Here is a 19094-nt window from a genome sequence, read left to right as displayed (position 1 = left end):
AAATCAATGTTGTTATGAGTTATTGACCTTTTTAAGACTCCAATTATTATATAATCTCAAATATTCCACTTTAAAATGTTATTGGGGGAAAATATTGCATATTTTGTGTTTTTTTCCATAAAAAAACACGGTTTTCCTTGACAAAAATGGCATACAACTTAAATCTTTAAAAGCGTTATATTGACAGATAGACCTAATGTTGATCTAGAGATTTAAACCTTGAATAATAATAATAATAATAATAATAATAATAATACTACTACTAAATAATGACACATTTGAAATATTTTTTTTGACCAAAACCTTTTGGGGTCCCCGTGATCAAGTCTGAGTGGAGGCCTAAATGTATCTTTTTTATACATATTGGTTGTTAAAATAAAAAATATCAAAATGGCCCCCGCTTGCTTTGATTTTTCAGTGTGCGGCCCTCAGTGGAAAAAGTTTGGACACCCCTGTCTTATACCATCGGAAAGGTCCCTAGACACTATTCATGTCTAAAAATAAAAATAAAAAACGGACATATTAATTGGTACATACCCCTTTAATGGAGGATTGTGCTGAGAAAAACGCAAAAAAAACCAAGGTTACCTCCTCATGTAGTTTAGCCGTTCTTTCACATAGCTCAGTGCTTAATATCTCGTTTTGTTCACACACTTGTCAACTTTAACCCTGGCTTAAAAGTTTTTACATCCAATGTAAAAAATTGTGGCTGGATGGCCATCGGAAGGAGGCGAGCGCCGCCAGAAATTGTAGATTTTCCCCACTAAAGTCAATGGTGCACTCTAGCTTCCTAGACTAGGGTGAGAGGGCGGGGAAACGTGCTTTATTTGTGCAAACATTCTGTCGTCAAGGCAACATCTTTTATCCCAGCATCATGTGTTTTGGTGAAAACGTAGAGACACGTGTCCTCTCTCAGAAAATGTCACTTTTATGGATGTCATGTATCCCATATCGCTTCTGTTGGCCCTCAGCCAAAAAAAGTCAGCAAAATCTCTAATTGACTCAAATGTTAAATGTCGGCTCTCAAAAAAAACACAAAAATTCACATTTTCTAACTCGCTCAAACTTGGCCATTTTCCCACTTGTTGGAAATCTAAGAACACCAGCACGTTCCCCAAAGCCTTGAGGCGCTCAGCGTGTGTTCAAAAAGTCAATATCTCGAAGCGTTTGGCCACAATGAGACTTTGTTCGTCATGAAGTTTTTCAACAAATGACAGAGAAGGCTGTCATTGTGTACTACTGGCAGGTGCATCCAATTACATGAAGTCCTTTGAAGTCACGACAGCCCCTCCCCTCAGGTGTCTGAGTCTGGTATCTGTACAGTGGCGTAACTAAAAGTCCAATGGGCATGGGCACACAACATAGACAGACAGCAGGGCCACCCCCAGCAGAAAAATCATATTTTTTCCAATATGAGAACGTTAGCATGCTAACATTGTATGTTACCTGTTTAGCTAACTTTGTATGCTTAAACCTAATCAATCATGGACTTTTCGACTCTGTGCTTTCGACTAAGTGTGCTAACGTTACCTGTTAGCACACGCGTAAGAATGTTAGCATGGTAAAAAAATTTGCTCGTTTCTTATATTAGCATGCTAATGTTTTACACTAGCTTTTTTGCTAGTCTCTATGTTTACACCTACAGATGGTGCATTTTGGTACTTCTTCTTACCCAGTCATGTGCTAGCATTATAACGTTAGCATGCTAACATTAGCATGCTAACTTTTTCGGGAAATTTTACACTTTTTTTCTCTAATTCCGCAGCCATACACCTTAGAGTCATATAACTTGGTACGTGACCATGCTAACTGTTAGCATTCTAGCGTTTGCATGCTAAAATGTTAACATTAGCATGCTAACTTTTTGCCCTAATTTTACAACCGTTTAACCTAGAGCCATACAACTTGGTATGTGACATGTGTTAACATGCTAGCATGCTTAACATTGGCATGTTTACTTTTTCAGCCTAATTTTACACTTTTTTCTCCAATTCTACAGCCACACACCTTAGAGTCATATAACTTGGTATGTGACATCTGCTAACTCTTAGCATGCTAACTTTAAGATGCTATCATGCAAACTTTGGAATGCTAACTTTTTCAGCTCATTTTGCAACTTTTTACCCCAGAGTTATATAACTTGGTATGTGACACATGCTAAGTGTTAGCATGCTAATGTTAGTATGCTAAAAATCATGATTTTTTTATTCTTGGTGCCATCTTGGAAGTAAGCTAACTTTTTTTTATAGCATGCTAATTTTCGCATGCTAACGTTTTAGGGTTGCTTTTTACAAACTTGTTCTATGTTTTAATCTAAAAATCATACTTTTTTATACTTGGCGCCATTGTTGGAAGTCTGCTAACGTTATGCTAACATTTTTGGTGGCTTTTTAGCTAATTTAGTGTGTTTAAACCCAAAAATTAGGATTTTTGATACTTGGCGCCATTTTGGAAGTATACCAACCTCTCATAATAGCATGCTAATTTCAGCATGCTAACGTTTAAGCCAGCTCTTTAGCTCATTTTGTACGCTTACACCTACAACTCACAGATTCGGACACTCTGCGCCATCTTATGAGTATGCGGCTTTCAGCGACCCCCGACCAGAGGTCCAGGGCACGGATAGCAGGCACATCAAAATTTCCGTGGGAATTTTCTATTTTTATTTTATTGCCGTTTTTTGTTTTTAACAAATGCGTTTTTTTCCCTGAAATGTGTAACTCTGACAAAAGAAATAAGACAAAAAACAAATGTCTCTTGCAAAAGCTGTTGGTTATGAAGAGGGAATACAATTTTTTTTTTAAATGTCAACAATGTGAGTAAAAAAAGCATAATAATCAATCATCCTGCTGGCTCAGCATAAAAGAAGGCAAACATCTGGCAACCACTCTTAGCATTTTTACATGGAATTTATTTTGTATTTTTCTTTGATTACAATCATCATAAGCACCTCAAACAAATTTGAACATTTATATAACATTTTATAATTCTACACATTGCATTCATGAGAATATCAGTAACAATACATTGTCCTGTTTTTTCTCTATTTGGATTGCAGTTACTTAAAATATTGGTTTTACTTTATTAGAGAAAATGTGTCTTAAAGAGGCAGTGCATATTACTGATATACGGTATGTATATTTTTTGCATTGCTCCTGTCATATAGAGCATCTTTGACTAGCAATTTTGCAGGTCCCTTAAAATAGAAGAGCACTCCTTTCATACAATGAATATTCGACTACTGTTTTTGCTGATGGTCCTCAAAAACAGCAGAGCGCTCCTCTCATTTAGACAATCTTTGACGAAATGTTTTTGCTGAAGGTCCTTAAAAACAGCAGAGCCCCCCTCTCAATTAGAGAATCTTAAACTAAATGTTTTTTTGCTGAAGGTTCTTAAAACAGCAGAATGCTCCTCTTATTTTATAGAATCTTTGACTAAATTTTTTAGCTGAAGGTCCTTAAAAACAGCAGAGCAATTCTCCTATTTAGATGATCTTTGACTAGTGTTTTTACAGCAGGTCCTTAACAGTAAAGCACTCTTTTCTTATAAAGGATCTTAAACTCTTGTTTGTGGTAAATTCTTTAAAACAGCAAAGCCCTCTTCACATACAGACAATCTTTGACAATGTTTTTGCAGTAGGTCCTTAAAAAACAGCAAAGCGTGCCTCTCTTAAAGATAATCTTTGACCAGCAATTTTTAAAGGTCCTTTAAAAAAAAAAAGATAATCACTTCTTTCTTATAGGGGCTCTATGACAAGCGTTTTGGCTGTATTGTAGGTCCCTAAAGCAAACAGCAGAGCACTCCAGTCATATAAAGGATCTTTGACTAGCACTTTTGCAGTAGGTCTTTAAAAACAACAGAGTGCTCCTCTCATGTACAGGATATTTGACTAATGTTTTTGCAGAAGGTACTTTAAAAACAGCAGAGTACTCCTGTCATAAAGAATCTTTGACTAGCACTTTTGCAGGTCCTTGAAAAAGCAAAACCCTCCAATCTTAAAAAGGATCTTTGACCAGCGTTTTTGCAGTGAGTCTTAAAGCAAACAGCATACTGGTCCTCTCACATAGAGGATCTTTAACTAGCGTTTTGTTAAAGGTCCTCAAAAACAGCAGCGCGCTCTTGTCTTAAAGAGGATCTTCGACTAGCGCTTTTACAGGTCCTTTGAAGAAAGCAGAGCGCTCTTCTCATATAGAGAATCTTTGAAAAGGGTATTTGCATAAAGTCCTTTAAAATAATAGAACACTCCTGCTATATAAAGGATCTTTGACTAGCGCTTTTACATGTCTTCTGAATAAAGCAGAACACTCTTGTCATGTATAGGATCTTTGACTAGTATTTCAGTATGTGTTTTTGCATAAATATATTTCAGTATGTGTTTTTGCATAAAGTCCTGTAAAACCCCTGTCATTTAGAGGATCTTTGACTAGCTCTTTTACAGGTCCTTTAAAGAAAGCAGAGCACTCCTCTCATATAGAGGATCTTTGAATCGGGTATTTGCATAAAGTCCTTTAAAACAATAGAGCACTCCTGTTATATAAAGGATCTTTGACTAGCGCTTGTACATGTCTTCTGAATAAAGCAGAACACTCTTGTCATGTATAGGATCTTTGACTAGTATTTTGACTTTTTGCAGCCTTTAAAACAAGAGAGCACTCCTGTCATATCGAGGATCTCCGACTAGCACTTTTACAGGTCCTTTAAAGAAAGCAGAGCGCTGCTCACATATAGAGGATCTTTGACTAGTATTTCACAGTACTTTACAAGTAGCTAATTCATGTTGTGTTATTGAGCCTCTAGTGTCTCTGGAATAGAAAAGGTACCATACTTAAGGATGAAATTAAGTGAAATATTGGCATAATTTATATTTTTGGTCAAATAATTCAGTGAAATTGCATTTATTTGATGAACTTAAAGCCTTTTAAAAATTTGCCCAGAAATCAAAATGAGCTGAAGGCTTACAAATCTCCACTTAAATTTTAAGAGTACCCAAAAGAGAATATAATAAGGTCAAATAAAAGCACAACTTTTATTTAAGTTTTCAGTGACTTTAGCTTTGGAAGGTTATACATGAGCAAAGATGAATGTCATAAAGTGGTTGCTCCTACTTGGGATCGTGATTGCCATCCTGTGGAGGCGTCGTGATGATGACATGTTCCTGCTCCGAACTGGAACCTTCAGTCAGCTGCAGCAACACATACGAGCAAGAGCGAGTCAAAGTATCTTGGTTAGAACAAACTTCAATTGTGCTCTGATTTACGGTCACAATATTAGACACACAACACAGCAGCTTTATGTGTGCTGCATTACAGAGACTTGGAATCAAACGCACCTTCTTTGCGTAGGAAGCACTTCCAGAGGCAGAAGCAGAGTGCCAGCACCAGCAGCGCCGCTACGGTGGTGACGGAGATGAGGATGGCGAGGGCAGTGCCAACTATGACAGAAACAAGATGGACCCTAGTTAGCGGTCTGTCACTTTGACACGCGGCATCATCGTCACTGAGGTTGCAAGGTTGTTTGGAATTTGTGACCCTTACATCAGGGAAAAAAGGTTTCATTCACTCCACTCATCTTTTAGGTAAAAATTCCATCTAATATACCGAAAATGTTGTCTGATTACAAGAACATTTGAAAAGTATTTGAAATTTTAGTAAAATTTCCATCTAATACACCGAAAATATTGTCTGATTACAAGAACATTTGAAAAGTATTTAGAATTTTAGGTAAAAATTCCATCTAATATACCGAAAATGTTGTCTGATTACAAGAACATTTGAAAAGTATTTGAAATTTTAGTAAAATTTCCATCTAATACACCGAAAATATTGTCTGATTACAAGAACATTTGAAAAGTATTTGGAATTTTAGGTAAAAATTCCATCTAATATACCGAAAATATCGTCTGATTACAAGAACATTTGAAAAGTATTTGGAATTTTAGGTAAAAATTCCATCTAATATACCGAAAACATTGTCTGATTACAAGAACATTCGATAAGTATTTAACATTTTTGTAAAATTTCCATATAATGTACCCAAAATATTGTCTGATAACAAGAACATTTGAAAAGTATTTAGAATTTTGCGTAAAAATTCCATCTAAAATACTGAAAATATTGTCCGATTACAAGAACATTTGAAAACCATTTGAAATTTTAGTAAAGTTTCAATCTAATATACCGAAAATATTGTCTGATTACAAGAACATTTGAAAAGTATTTGGAATTTTAGGTAAAAATACCATTTAATATTCCGAAAATATTGTCTGATTACAAGAACATTTAAAAGTATTTGGAATTTTGGGTAAAAATTCCATCTAATATACCAAAAATATTGTCTGATTACAAGAACATTTGAAAAGTATTTGGAATTTTAGGTAAAAATTCCATCTAATATCCCGAAAATGTTGTCTGATTACAACAACATTTGAAAAGTATTTGAAATTTTAGTAAAATTTCCATCTAATACACCGAAAATATTGTCTGATTACAAGAACATTTGAAAAGTATTTAGAATTTTAGGTAAAAATTCCATCTAATATACCGAAAATATTGTCTGATTACAAGAACATTTGAAAAGTATTTGGAATTTTAGGTAAAAATTCCATCTAATATACCGAAAATATTGTCTGATTACAAGAACATTCGAAAAGTATTTAACATTTTTGTAAAATTTCCATGTAATGTACCCAAAATATTGTCTGATAACAAGAACATTTGAAAAGTATTTGGAATTTTAGGTAAAAATTCCATCTAATATACCGAAAATATCGTCTGATTACAAAAACATTCGAAAAGTATTCAAAATTTTTGTAAAATTTCCATCTAATATACCAAAAATATTGTCTGATAACAAGAACATTTGAAAAGTATTTAGAATTTTACGTAAAAATTCCATCTAATATCACAAAAATATTGTCTGATTACAAGAACATTTGAAAAGTATTTGGAATTTTAGGTAAAAATTCCATCTAATATACCGAAAATATTGTCCGATTACAAGAACATTTGAAAACCATTTGAAATTTTAGTAAAGTTTCAATCTAATATACCGAAAATATTGTCTGATTACAAGAACATTTGAAAAGTATTTAGAATTTTAGGTAAAAATTCCATCTAATATACCGAAAATATTGTCTGATTACAAGAACATTTGAAAAGTATTTGGAATTTTAGGTAAAAATTCCATCTAATATACCGAAAATATTGTCTGATTACAAGAACATTCGAAAAGTATTTAACATTTTTGTAAAATTTCCATGTAATGTACCCAAAATATTGTCTGATAACAAGAACATTTGAAAAGTATTTGGAATTTTAGGTAAAAATTCCATCTAATATACCGAAAATATCGTCTGATTACAAAAACATTCGAAAAGTATTCAAAATGTTTGTAAAATTTCCATCTAATATACCAAAAATATTGTCTGATAACAAGAACATTTGAAAAGTATTTAGAATTTTACGTAAAAATTCCATCTAATATCACAAAAATATTGTCTGATTACAAGAACATTTGAAAAGTATTTGGAATTTTAGGTAAAAATTCCATCTAATATACCGAAAATATTGTCCGATTACAAGAACATTTGAAAACCATTTGAAATTTTAGTAAAGTTTCAATCTAATATACCGAAAATATTGTCTGATTACAAGAACATTTGAAAAGTATTTGGAATTTTAGGTAAAAATACCATTTAATATTCCGAAAATATTGTCTGATTACAAGAACATTTAAAAGTATTTGGAATTTTGGGTAAAAATTCCATCTAATATACCGAAAATATCGTCTGATTACAAAAACATTCGAAAAGTATTCAAAATTTTTGTAAAATTTCCATCTAATATACCAAAAATATTGTCTGATTACAAGAACATTTGAAAAGTAATTAGAATTTTAGTAAAGTTTCAATCTAATATACCGAAAATATTGTCTGATTACAAGAACATTTGAAAAGTATTTGGAATTTTAGGTAAAAATACCATTTAATATTCCGAAAATATTGTCTGATTACAAGAACATTTAAAAGTATTTGGAATTTTGGGTAAAAATTCCATCTAATATACCAAAAATATTGTCTGATTACAAGAACATTTGAAAAGTATTTGGAATTTTAGGTAAAAATTCCATCTAATATCCCGAAAATGTTGTCTGATTACAACAACATTTGAAAAGTATTTGAAATTTTAGTAAAATTTCCATCTAATACACCGAAAATATTGTCTGATTACAAGAACATTTGAAAAGTATTTAGAATTTTAGGTAAAAATTCCATCTAATATACCGAAAATATTGTCTGATTACAAGAACATTTGAAAAGTATTTGGAATTTTAGGTAAAAATTCCATCTAATATACCGAAAATATTGTCTGATTACAAGAACATTCGAAAAGTATTTAACATTTTTGTAAAATTTCCATGTAATGTACCCAAAATATTGTCTGATAACAAGAACATTTGAAAAGTATTTGGAATTTTAGGTAAAAATTCCATCTAATATACCGAAAATATCGTCTGATTACAAAAACATTCGAAAAGTATTCAAAATTTTTGTAAAATTTCCATCTAATATACCAAAAATATTGTCTGATAACAAGAACATTTGAAAAGTATTTAGAATTTTACGTAAAAATTCCATCTAATATCACAAAAATATTGTCTGATTACAAGAACATTTGAAAAGTATTTGGAATTTTAGGTAAAAATACCATTTAATATTCCGAAAATATTGTCTGATTACAAGAACATTTAAAAGTATTTGGAATTTTGGGTAAAAATTCCATCTAATATACCAAAAATATTGTCTGATTACAAGAACATTTAAAAAGTATTTGGAATTTTAGGTAAAAATTCCATCTAATATACCGAAAATATTGTCTGATTACAAGAACATTTGAAAAGTATTTGGAATTTTAGGTAAAAATTCCATCTAATATACCGAAAATATTGTCTGATTACAAGAACATTTGAAAAGTATTTGGAATTTTAGGTAAAAATTCCATCTAATATACCGAAAATATTGTCCGATTACAAGAACATTTGAAAACCATTTGAAATTTTAGTAAAGTTTCAATCTAATATACCGAAAATATTGTCTGATTACAAGAACATTTGAAAAGTATTTGGAATTTTAGGTAAAAAAACCATTTAATATTCCGAAAATATTGTCTGATTACAAGAACATTTAAAAGTACTTGGAATTTTGGGTAAAAATTCCATCTAATATACCAAAAATATTGTCTGATTACAGGAACATTTAAAAAGTATTTGGAATTTTAGGTAAAAATTCCATCTAATATACCGAAAATATTGTCTGATTACAAGAACATTTGAAAAGTATTTGAAATTTTAGTAAAATTTCCATCTAATACACTGAAAATATTGTCTGATTACAAGAACATTTGAAAAGTAATTAGAATTTTAGGTAAAAATTCCATCTAATATACCAAAAATATTGTCTGATTACAAGAACATTTGAAAAGTATTTGGAATTTTAGGTAAAAATTCCATCTAATATACCGAAAATATCCTCTGATTACAAAAACATTCGAAAAGTATTCAAAATTTTTGTAAAATTTCCATCTAATATACCAAAAATATTGTCTGATAACAAGAACATTTGAAAAGTATTTAGAATTTTACGTAAAATTTCCATCTAATACACTGAAAATATTGTCTGATTACAAGAACATTTGAAAAGTAATTAGAATTTTAGGTAAAAATTCCATCTAATATACCGAAAATATTGTCTGATTACAAGAACATTTAAAAGTATTTGGAATTTTGGGTAAAAATTCCATCTAATATACCAAAAATATTGTCTGATTACAAGAACATTTAAAAAGTATTTGGAATTTTAGGTAAAAATTCCATCTAATATACCGAAAATGTTGTCTGATTACAAGAACATTTGAAAAGTATTTGAAATTTTAGTAAAATTTCCATCTAATACACCAAAAATATTGTCTGATTACAAGAACATTTAAAAAGTATTTGGAATTTTAGGTAAAAATTCCATCTAATATACCGAAAATATCGTCTGATTACAAAAACATTCGAAAAGTATTCAAAAAATTTTTTAAATTTCCATCTAATATACCAAAAATATTGTCTGATAACAAGAACATTTGAAAAGTATTTAGAATTTTACGTAAAAATTCCATCTAATATACCAAAAATATTGTCTGATTACAAGAACATTTGAAAAGTATTTGGAATTTTAGGTAAAAATTCCATCTAATATACCGAAAATATTGTCCGATTACAAGAACATTTGAAAACCATTTGAAATTTTAGTAAAGTTTCAATCTAATATACCGAAAATATTTTCTGATTACAAGAACATTTGAAAAGTATTTGGAATTTTAGGTAAAAATACCATTTAATATTCCGAAAATATTGTCTGATTACAAGAACATTTAAAAGTATTTGGAATTTTGGGTAAAAATTCCATATAATATACCAAAAATATTGTCTGATTACAAGAACATTTAAAAAGTATTTGGAATTTTAGGTAAAAATTCCATCTAAATACCGAAAATATTGTCTGATTACAAGAACATTTGAAAAGTATTTGAAATTTTAGTAAAATTTCCATCTAATACACTGAAAATATTGTCTGATTACAAGAACATTTGAAAAGTAATTAGAATTTTTGGTAAAAATTCCATCTAATATACCGAAAATATTGTCTGATTACAAGAACATTTGAAAAGTATTTGGAATTTTAGGTAAAAATTCCATCTAATATACCGAAAATATTGTCCGATTACAAGAACATTTGAAAACCATTTGAAATTTTAATAAAGTTTCAATCTAATATACCGAAAATATTGTCTGATTACAAGAACATTTGAAAAGAATTTGGAATTTTAGGTAAAAATACCATTTAATATTCCGAAAATATTGTCTGATTACAAGAACATTTAAAAGTATTTGGAATTTTGGGTAAAAATTCCATCTAATATACCAAAAATATTGTCTGATTACAAGAACATTTAAAAAGTATTTGGGATTTTAGGTAAAAATTCCATCTAATATACCGAAAATATTGTCTGATTACAAGAACATTTGAAAAGTATTTGAAATTTTAGTAAAATTTCCATCTTATACACTGAAAATATTGTCTGATTACAAGAACATTTGAAAAGTAATTAGAATTTTAGGTAAAAATTCCATCTAATATACCGAAAATATTGTCTGATTACAAGAACATTTGAAAAGTATTTGGAATTTTAGGTAAAAATTCCATCTAATATACCGAAAATATTGTCCGATTACAAGAACATTTGAAAACCATTTGAAATTTTAATAAAGTTTCAATCTAATATACCGAAAATATTGTCTGATTACAAGAACATTTGAAAAGTATTTGGAATTTTAGGTAAAAATACCATTTAATATTCCGAAAATATTGTCTGATTACAAGAACATTTAAAAGTATTTGGAATTTTGGGTAAAAATTCCATCTAATATACCAAAAATATTGTCTGATTACAAGAACATTTAAAAAGTATTTGGAATTTTAGGTTAAAATTCCATCTAATATACCGAAAATATTGTCTGATTACAAGAACATTTGAAAAGTATTTGAAATTTTAGTAAAATTTCCATCTAATACACTGAAAATATTGTCTGATTACAAGAACATTTGAAAAGTAATTAGAATTTTAGGTAAAAATTCCATCTAATATACCGAAAATATTGTCTGATTACAAGAACATTTGAAAAGTATTTGGAATTTTAGGTAAAAATTCCATCTAATATACCGAAAATATTGTCTGATTACAAGAACATTCGAAAAGTATTTAACATTTTTGTAAAATTTCCATATAATGTACCCAAAATATTGTCTGATAACAAGAACATTTGAAAAGTATTTAGAATTTTGCATAAAAATTCCATCTAATATACCGAAAATATCGTCTGATTACAAGAACATTTGAAAAGTATTTGGAATTTTAGGTAAAAATTCCATCTAATATAGGCTGTCATTCAAAATTAGTAGGGCTCTTGTTTTAACAGACACCTTTAGCTTAGGCTGCCAGTCAAAATCAGTAGGGTTCTTGCACAAATAGCTAAGTTTTCAACCTAATTTTACATGCACGTCTGGTTTTTGTAAGTAGTGTTTTGACCTTTGACCCTACTACATTGTTTCTTGTAGGCATACAATTAAAAAATGAATAGGGTTCTTCCTGTGACTGACTTTTGGTGTTCATGGAGACGGCGATGGGGGCCTCCAGGCCTCGGTGGTGCACCAGACATTTGACGGACACGTCCTTCAGCAGGCCCGACCGCAGGCTGAGAGTGCTGACCACCAGAGTGGTGCCGTCCTCCTGGGGCAGCAGTGTGGTGACGGGAGGGCCTAAGGTGCGGTTGTCTCGCTCCACGTTCCACACGATCTCCACGGGGGGCCGCGACACGGCGCTGCAGTTGGCCTCGATCAGCCCGGACGACGTACTCTTGTAGATCACCTGAGGTTTGGGCAGCGCTGTCAGGAGAAAGTCATAGAAGTTAGCTGTTGTGGCCAAAGTTCTTGGTGGAGGGCGGGACATCGAAATGAAAACGATAACATTTCGGGGCTGTAAATCTAATTTTGAAATGAGCATACCCCGGCTGAACTACCGTTATCAGTTATAGAGGTATTTGAAAAGAACATGATGCTTTTTGATATCAGGGCCATTTAATGATGACTTGACATGAAATTATTATGTATGGCTCCTTTAATTAGATTACTCGTTACTTTATTCGGAACACTTACCAACATACCTCAACAATAAAACCGTTAGATTTGGTAATTAGCCGCAGGCTACACTCTGGTCTAAGATAAACCCTGGTTTAAAAGAAACAACCTCCAAACCATGAGTCCACTTTTCTATAAGAAAACTTCTGCTTTCAATTTTCTGTTCCCAGAGCACGAGGAGAAGGAATGTTTTTAGTTGGCACGAGTACTTTGTGTTTTTTTTTTATCCATTGTACTTTCAGCCCAGAGGCTTGTCGGACTTGTAGTGGTACTCCTCAGCCTTTATTTATTTGGTTTTGAACGCTCAGGAACAATCCTTGAAGCTGCTGTGAAATTGGAAGGAATTCCACTTTGTTGTGATAGCAACAATGCTCTGGATTGGATTTTATGTATTTAAACCCATTCTATTTTCATTTATACTCAACTTATTTACTTATTTATTACTTACAATAATGTATTAAAGGCACAGTTATATACCTACACTGTTGCAGTGTGAATTTAATTAAATTGTATTTTATTTTATTGATGGTGAACAACTGTAGCAGTATTAGCATTACTTTCAATATTATTTGAGTTTGAGTTTGAGTTTATTTCGAACATGCAAGCATACAACATGATACATCACAATTTCCAATTTCTCTTTTCAACATGTTCGAAAAGGAGTAGGAAGAAGCAGAGCTACCCCTTTTCTTTACATAACAGTTGCAAAACTTTTTGTTCACTTCCTGTTCACAATTTATTCACAATAAACTCCATAAGTAATCACAACACAAATAAATAAATAAATAATAGTAAGAATTCGATAATAATAATTGGTGAAGTAAGTCATATTTCATATGATGAGATAAGTAAGATTAGTTTAAGAATGAATTAATGGATGGATGAAATAAATTGAGAATGTTTATCATGGTTCTTTTACTTAAAATTATTTTTATTTTGTGCACGGTGGTGTAAAGTTATGTATGATCATGCTACAACATTGTACATCACATACTGTATTTCCACTTTCTCATTACAAAATGTCTGAAAAGGAGTAGGAAGAAGCAGAGTTTATTTCATCCTACCCCTTTTTTCCCCCGTTTCATAGCGATTTCTAACACATTTGTTCATTCAATTCCTGTGCTCAATCTGTAATAAATAAGTGTGAATGTTGGCTGTCTATCTGTGTTGGCCCTGCCATGAGGCGGCGACTTGTCCAGAGTGTACGCCGCCTTCCGCCTGAGTGCAGCTGGGATAGGCTCCAGCACCCCGGCAACCCCAAGATGAATACATTTGTCTAATTTTTGCCATATTACCGTTGCATCGTTTGGCTAGTAGCAGTGAAGTGAGTTCACTGACACTCTGTAAACAGAGACTCTAGGGCAGCGGTCCCCAAACTACGGCCCGCGGGCCAGATCCGGCCCCCCAGCATCCAAAATCCGGACCACGGGAAGTCCCAAGTTAAAAAACAAAGTGTTTTAATTTTAATTTTTAATTTTAATTTTTTTATTTTATCTTTCCTTTCTAATCCATTTTATACCGCTTGTTACTCTCGGTGTCTCCTAGGCGCTCAGGCAAATCATATTGTCTAAAAATGAATTTTCCCATCGATAACGTGACAATGTTAAATGTTGATGAACATCAATGTTAATTGATGTTAAATGACAAAACGGATTAACTCGCTGGAATATAAAGACAATGAATATATATATATATATATATATATATATATATATATATATATATATATATATATATATATATATATATATATATATATATATATATATATATATATATATATATATATATATATATATATATATACATATACAGCCCGGCCAAATTTTTTTAACCCAATGCGGCCCCCAAGTCAAAAAGTTTGGGGACCCCTGCTCTAGGGCTTTCATTGACTTTTAATATTACAATAACTTAATGAATGAATACATATATAAATGCAATTCTCATGAATAAATAGTTGTTTATAAGTTGTGAATCAAATAATGAGATGAAAAAGATTGTCTTTTTTCCATGAAGTTCATGTCATAGTGTTGTAGAACTAATAGCTACTGTATATGATTCATATTTTATTTTATCATTTTTGGAGCAAAGTTGCATACCAACTGAAGTCAACTCAACTAGATTGAAATGAAATACATTTACAATAAATTGCATGATGTTACAATAAAATAAATACGTTTTATATAAATAAATTGTTGCGAAATTACTAAATTCCAATAAAACCAAATCAAATTAAATTGGATACAAATAAATTATATATAAATAAACTAACATTAAAATAAACTACAATTAAATAAATACAATTAAATCAAATACATTAAATACAATTTTTAGTAGAGACATGTCATAGAAGTGTATCAAATTCAGCCTTTATTTTACTCTATTTGATTTAATGAGATGAAGTGGCGACTTGTCCAAGGTGTACGCCGCCTTCTGCCCAAATGCAGCTGAGATAGGCTCCAGCACCCCCCGCAACCCCGAAAGGGACAAGCGGTAGAAAAGGGATGGATGATTTAATGAGGCACCTGGGGATAGGTTGATTGCCCTAGTGTGTAAATGTGAGTGTGAATGTCTATCTGTGTTGGTGACTTGTCCAGGGTGTACCCCGCCTTCCGCTCGAGTGCAGCTGGGATAAGCTCTAGCACCCTCCGCGACCCAGAGAGGGACAAGCGGTAGAAAATGGATGGACTACAAATATTAAAATGATATATTTTGAATTTTAATTACCGGTACTTATTTTTTTCAAATACTTTTTTATGGTATACATGGCTTTTATTACCGTCTACGTGGCTAATTCATGAATAAGAAGATGACAATAGATAGTTGTCAGGGTTAAAGGGCACCATGTACAGTAGAGGCACGACATTGTCCACAGCAGTACTTGAGGGTATGATAGACATTAGCATTCGGATAACAATCCAAATGCTAATTGTGCTGCACCAATAAGAACACCTACTGTACTGTACTGTGCAGTTGCAAACAAAAGCACATGTGTTTATGGAGGCCACGCGATGGAGGAGTGGGGACCAAAGCGTACACAAGCAGCCACTGTGTGTCGCAAACACTGACAACAGTCATGCATCAGGACCTCTCTTCTCTGGAGTCTTTTACGTGGACGCTGGGTCGTTACACTCAGGAAGACTCGCTCAACATTCCAGTCTTAAGGCGCACACATTCCGGGCTTTCCTACAAATTCCCAGTTGAGCCTTGACCTCGTCCCCCCCTCGTCCCGCCCCCCAAAAAAAGCACTGACATACACCGTTAGGAACAACTACGTGTACAATAAGTGCTCTACTGCAAAAATACTGCTGTTGTGAATCACATAAATGATTATAAAACACACCGCACATGCCAGCAAGCAATATTAGTTTTGTGATCAATAAAATGTTTTCCAAGAGGAGACTGAGGGCAGCAAGAAAGTGGAGACTAATGTTAGCATGTGTTTGTTTTTGTCCTAAACAAAGTACCCGGTAGTTACTTAGAAAGACACTGGTTAACGTGCTTTTACAATTGCGTGACAATCAAGAATGTAAAAAAAAAAGTTAAAATACTTTGCAAAGTTGAGGCAAAGTGTTTTGTCGTATCCTCTAGTTAGTGTTTTCTTGTCTGTTTTTACGGACTCACAGTAACAGTTAACTTATTTTTACACTTAAGTGACAGTCAAGAAGGTTGGAATTGACTTTTTTTTTTTCAAAATGAACGTTTTGTTCTACTCAAGATTTAAACAGTGTTTAACTGCAATTGATAACGATTGGATGCTTTAGACATATTTATAACAATATCTAGATGTTTTATGTTTTTATCATAATATTAACTTATTTTTACACTTGTATGACAATATGTAGATGTGTTAGGAATGTGTTACTGTTTTTTAAACTTAATATTATTAGTGGTTGACTTATTTTTACACTTGTATGACAATATGTAGATGTGTTAAGAGTGTTTTACTGTTTTTTAATCTTAATATTGTTAGTGGTTGACTTATTTTTACACTTGTATGACAATATGTAGATGTGTTAGGAGTGTTTTACTGTTTTTTAATCTTAATATTATTAGTGGTTGATTTATTTTTACACTTGTATGACAATATGTAGATGTGTTAGGAATGTTTTTTTGTTTTTTTAATCTTAATAGTAACAGTGATTAACTTATATTTACACTTGTATGACAAGATGTAGATGTGTTAGGAGTGTTTTTTAATCTTATTAGCAGCGAGTAACTTATTTTTTTACATCGGCATGACAATATGTACTATTGTCATACATGACAAGCTCTAGATGAGTTAGGAGTGGTTTGTTATTAACATTAATTAACTTATATTTATACTTGCATAACACGATGTAGATGTGTTAGGTGTGTTTTATTGTTTTTTAATCTTAATATTAACAGCGATCAGCTTATTTTTACACTTGTATGACAATATGTAGATGTGTTAGAAGTGTTTTTTTGTATCATTGTTAACAGTAATCAACTTATTTTTACACGTGTATGACAAGATTTGTTGATTTGTTAGGAGCGTTTTTTGTTTTTTTAATCTTAATAGTAACAGTGATTAACTTATTCTTACACTTGTATGGCAATATGTCGATCTGTTGGGAGTGTTTTATTGTTTTTTTAATCTTAATATTATTGGGGTTAACTTATTTTTACACTTGCATAACAAGATGTAGATGTGTTGGGAGTGTTTTATTGTTTTTTAATCTTAATAATAGGGGTTAACTTATTTTTACACTAGCATAACAACATGTAAATGTGTTGGGAGAGTTGTATTGTTTTAAATCTTTAATATTATTAGTGATTTAACTTACTTCTGCACTTGAATGATAATAACTTAATTTGTTAGGAGTGTTTTGTTTCTTCATCTTATTATTAACAGTGGTTAACTTATTTTTACACTTGTATGACAATGTTACCAATGTTTAAAACATGTTTATTCATGTTTTTTTTATCTTGATATTACCAGTGGTTCAATTATTTTGCACTTGTATAACAGTTTTAACAAGCGTTAAATGGTTTTTCCATCCTATTAAAATTGATTAACGTATTTCTACACTTGTATAAGAATATCTAGATGTGTTAGGATTGTTTTGTTGTTTTTATGGTACTTTGAATAGTGGTTAAATTCATTTTTCCACATGTAAAACCATACCTAAATGTGCTTTTATGTAACACTTTTAGTTGTAATTAACTTCTTGCACAGGCACACACTTGAGAAATTACTTAGAAAAGTGAGTGAAATCACAGTTTTGGTAGAATTTAACAGTATTCTGTAAAAATAAGCCTAAAATGTCATCTTGAGAAGAACCTCTACTACAACTCTTAACGTTTCTATGTTTAATAAAGCTTGATTGCATGTTCAAACCATGTTTACCGTATGTGGAGAGGCAGACCGTGGAGCTCTTGGGCGCGTCTTCATGCGTGCTGTACAGGCAGGTGTAGCAGCCCTCGTCCTGGATGACCACAGGCTGGAGGGTGAGCGTGCTGTCCGACAAGGAGGCGCTGAGCCACGCCCTACCCTGGTAAGGAGGCTCTATCATGGGGTCGCTCCTCTTGGCGAAGGAGGCCACATCCGAGGAGGCCCCCTGCTGCGAGGTGTACCTCCAGGTGACCCGCTGTACCTTCTCGGGCAAACCGTAAGAGCACGAGAGGGACGCCGTCTTGCCGCTGATGGCAGTCTTGTTGCTGTCTACTGTCACTGATGCTATAAGAAGAAGACAATATCACTTTATTATCATCTTTAGTGACATCATCTCTTGCAAGATTCTTGTTATTTTGCACTCTTTCACCTGAATATTTATTCCATTCATTATTGTGACGCTTCAGACCTAGGGGCCCATTTTGGGAGTGTCTGCAAATAGTTCAAAATATGGCAGCCAAAACAGAAACCGGGTGCAAATCTGCAACAGATGTTTGTGCTTAGCAGAAAAAAAAAACCTGTTCTTTTCACTCTCTGAGCAGTAAAAATATGTTTTATTAACATGTTGTTAGGTGCACCTGGTAAGGATATATCTTACATGTGCGCATGTCATGATATACCGTGAGATACACACGTCTCTTTGGGTGGGGGTTGCAAAAAACTAACAAAAGCAGAAAAATCCGAAGTAAATTCAATCTTAAAAAGTCAAAAGTGGAAAAAAGTACACAGCTGACAAATACAGCGCAAAAATAATTGGACCAAAATTGAAAAAAATAAAATTCATTCATTTGACCTCAGATCAGACAGCATTAAGGATTGTGTTTTGCTTTTTCTTTGGCTTTCTGTGGCATTTATTTGTTTTTGCACAGAACAAGGAGAGAAGAAGAGGACCACAAATAGAATGTTACATGACATTTTCAAATTCTTTCTACTCTCGCA

At 32.3% G+C, this 19094-nt stretch overlaps 1 protein-coding gene across 3 annotated transcripts in view; it reads right to left on the bottom strand.

Moving 5' to 3' along the window:
- Positions 1-2921: 2921 nt before the first annotated feature.
- zgc:113337 (uncharacterized protein LOC503741 homolog) overlaps positions 2922-19094 on the bottom strand; it is a 35725-nt gene continuing 19552 nt past the window's right edge. For all 3 annotated transcript variants that reach the window (XM_062069040.1, XM_062069041.1, XM_062069039.1), the window contains exons 4-7: positions 18111-18440; positions 12203-12487; positions 5330-5431; positions 2922-5182 (exon numbers count right to left, since the gene is read on the bottom strand). In XM_062069040.1, coding sequence (XP_061925024.1) covers positions 5175-5182; positions 5330-5431; positions 12203-12487; positions 18111-18440 — 725 coding nt within the window. In that variant the 3' untranslated portion in view covers positions 2922-5174. The remainder of the gene's footprint in view (positions 5183-5329; positions 5432-12202; positions 12488-18110; positions 18441-19094) is intronic.

This window comes from Entelurus aequoreus, linkage group LG14 (assembly GCF_033978785.1).
Source record: "Entelurus aequoreus isolate RoL-2023_Sb linkage group LG14, RoL_Eaeq_v1.1, whole genome shotgun sequence".
Lineage (NCBI taxonomy): Eukaryota > Metazoa > Chordata > Actinopteri > Syngnathiformes > Syngnathidae > Entelurus > Entelurus aequoreus.
Note: the sequence above shows the minus strand (reverse complement) of the source record. Positions and strands in the feature narration are given on the sequence as shown.